This window comes from Symphodus melops (assembly GCF_947650265.1).
Source record: "Symphodus melops genome assembly, contig: scaffold_316, whole genome shotgun sequence".
NCBI lineage: Eukaryota > Metazoa > Chordata > Actinopteri > Labriformes > Labridae > Symphodus > Symphodus melops.
In genome coordinates, this window is record NW_027636480.1 from 2501 (window position 1) to 5000 (window position 2500).

At 56.3% G+C, this 2500-nt stretch overlaps 1 protein-coding gene across 1 annotated transcript in view; it reads right to left on the reverse strand.

Moving 5' to 3' along the window:
- The window catches only part of LOC306819471 (diacylglycerol kinase delta-like), a 9123-nt gene that overhangs the window by 2463 nt on the left and 4160 nt on the right, over positions 1–2500 (reverse strand). The window contains exon 4 of the mRNA XM_079373275.1: positions 1–48. This exon is cut by the window's left edge and continues 57 nt beyond it. Coding sequence (XP_079229401.1) covers positions 1–48 — 48 coding nt within the window. The remainder of the gene's footprint in view (positions 49–2500) is intronic.

The following is a 2500-nucleotide window of genomic DNA, read 5'->3' on the forward strand; positions in this document are numbered from 1 at the left end:
CTTCCTGTTGTCTGCACACAGAATCAACCGTCTGCAGGGAGTGATCACCTACACACACACACACACACACACACACACACACACACACACACACACACACACAAGACATTTCTTTATTCCATAGCCTGAGAGAAAACTGTACGGGAAAAAACAAAGGGAAGGAACGGATGGGAATGAGAAGGACAAGGACAGAAAGGAGCAAAAGCACGAGTGAAACTTAACACCCCGAATAAGGAACTGACCGAGCCACCGAGCCTAAAGAGCCTCAGCCAGAACCCGAGCCACCGAGCCTAAAGAGCCTCAGCCAGAACCCGAGCCACCGAGCCTAAAGAGCCTCAGCCAGAACCCGAGCCACCGAGCCTAAAGAGCCTCAGCCAGAACCCGAGCCACCGAGCCTAAAGTGCCTCAGCCAGAACCCGAGCCACCGAGCCTAAAGTGCCTCAGCCAGAACCCGAGCCACCGAGCCTAAAGAGCCTCAGCCAGAACCCGAGCCACCGAGCCTAAAGAGCCTCAGCCAGAACCCGAGCCACCGAGCCTAAAGAGCCTCAGCCAGTACCCGAGCCACCGAGCCTAAAGAGCCTCAGCCAGAACCCGAGCCTAAAGTGCCTCAGCCAGAACCCGAGCCACCGAGCCTAAAGTGCCTCAGCCAGCACCCGAGCCACCGAGCCTAAAGTGCCTCAGCCAGTACCCGAGCCTAAAGAGCCTCAGCCAGCACCCGAGCCTAAAGAGCCTCAGCCAGCACCCGAGCCTAAAGAGCCTCAGCCAGCACCCGAGCCTAAAGTGCCTCAGCCAGAACCCGAGCCACCGAGCCTAAAGTGCCTCAGCCAGTACCCGAGCCACCGAGCCTAAAGTGCCTCAGCCAGTACCCGAGCCACCGAGCCTAAAGTGCCTCAGCCAGAACCCGAGCCACCGAGCCTAAAGTGCCTCAGCCAGTACCCGAGCCACCGAGCCTAAAGTGCCTCAGCCAGTACCCGAGCCACCGAGCCTAAAGTGCCTCAGCCAGCACCCGAGCCACCGAGCCTAAAGTGCCTCAGCCAGTACCCGAGCCACCGAGCCTAAAGTGCCTCAGCCAGCACCCGAGCCACCGAGCCTAAAGTGCCTCAGCCAGTACCCGAGCCACCGAGCCTAAAGTGCCTCAGCCAGTACCCGAGCCACCGAGCCTAAAGTGCCTCAGCCAGCACCCGAGCCACCGAGCCTAAAGTGCCTCAGCCAGCACCCGAGCCACCGAGCCTAAAGTGCCTCAGCCAGTACCCGAGCCACCGAGCCTAAAGTGCCTCAGCCAGTACCCGAGCCACCGAGCCTAAAGTGCCTCGGCCAGTACCCGAGCCACCGAGCCTAAAGTGCCTCAGCCAGTACCCGAGCCACCGAGCCTAAAGTGCCTCGGCCAGTACCCGAGCCACCGAGCCTAAAGTGCCTCAGCCAGTACCCGAGCCACCGAGCCTAAAGTGCCTCAGCCAGCACCCATACAGCGTGACTACTGTAGCCTGGGCCAGTACCCATACAGCGTGACTACTGTAGTCTGGGCCAGTAACAAGATGTTACTGGCCGGGAAGATTGGGAGTATGGTCCTGATTTACTGCGAGTACTGGCTGGATTGGCTGCAGGACCTGGCAGAGTGTGGGACATGTGGTGTTTTGACGTTGTACTGCTAAGCCCCGTTTCCACCGAGCGGTCCGGCTCGGTTCGTCTCGGTACGGCACGCATTTTGCGGCATTTCCATAGATTCATCCCGGGAAAGATTCCCAAATAACTGATCCGTACTGTACCACTACCGTACCACTTTTGGGACCCTTCCGTCGAGGTGCCAAGAATGTGGAGCCGACCCGAGAAGGTGGAGCTAAACACAGCAGTCCGCTGATTGGTTGAAAGAATCGTCATGTTTAAACCATTGACTAACACACAGCGGACTGTTTACGTCCGGCTTACACGCCGCCTACCAAACAGGGCACGGGTGGCTGTGGAAACAGAAATGGGTTATCGGGCTTAATCGAACCAAACCGTACCGATCCGTACCGGACTGCTGGGTGGAAACGGGGCTTGATTGTCCATCACTGATCAAACTGGGATTACAGAAATAAATCCTGCTCTTCACTCAGGGCGAGGAACATTCTTGTTTGTTTACCTTTGTTAGATTATGGCGGTGTGCTGTACATGGGCGTCTCTGCTAAATGTTTACAGTGAATCACTGCACGTTGAGATTTGTGACAGGTTGGAGACGCCTTACTCATCACTGTGACCTGTGATCTGATTGGCCATCTCGAAAGGTGTGCAGGTCTTCTTTATAAAGCTCTTCTCTTTGAACACGCCTTGTGTTCCTGTGATGTTTTAAAACTGTCTGTTCCTCGTGTCCGCACTGAGCTCGGGAAAAGAGCGTTCAGTTGTGCTGCTGCCTCGACCTGGAACTTTCTCCAGAACCACCTGAAAATGGCCGACCTCATTTCACCTGAAGCCTTTGGCTCGATCTTAAAGGACAAAAAGCACGAGACAGTCGGACATGTCT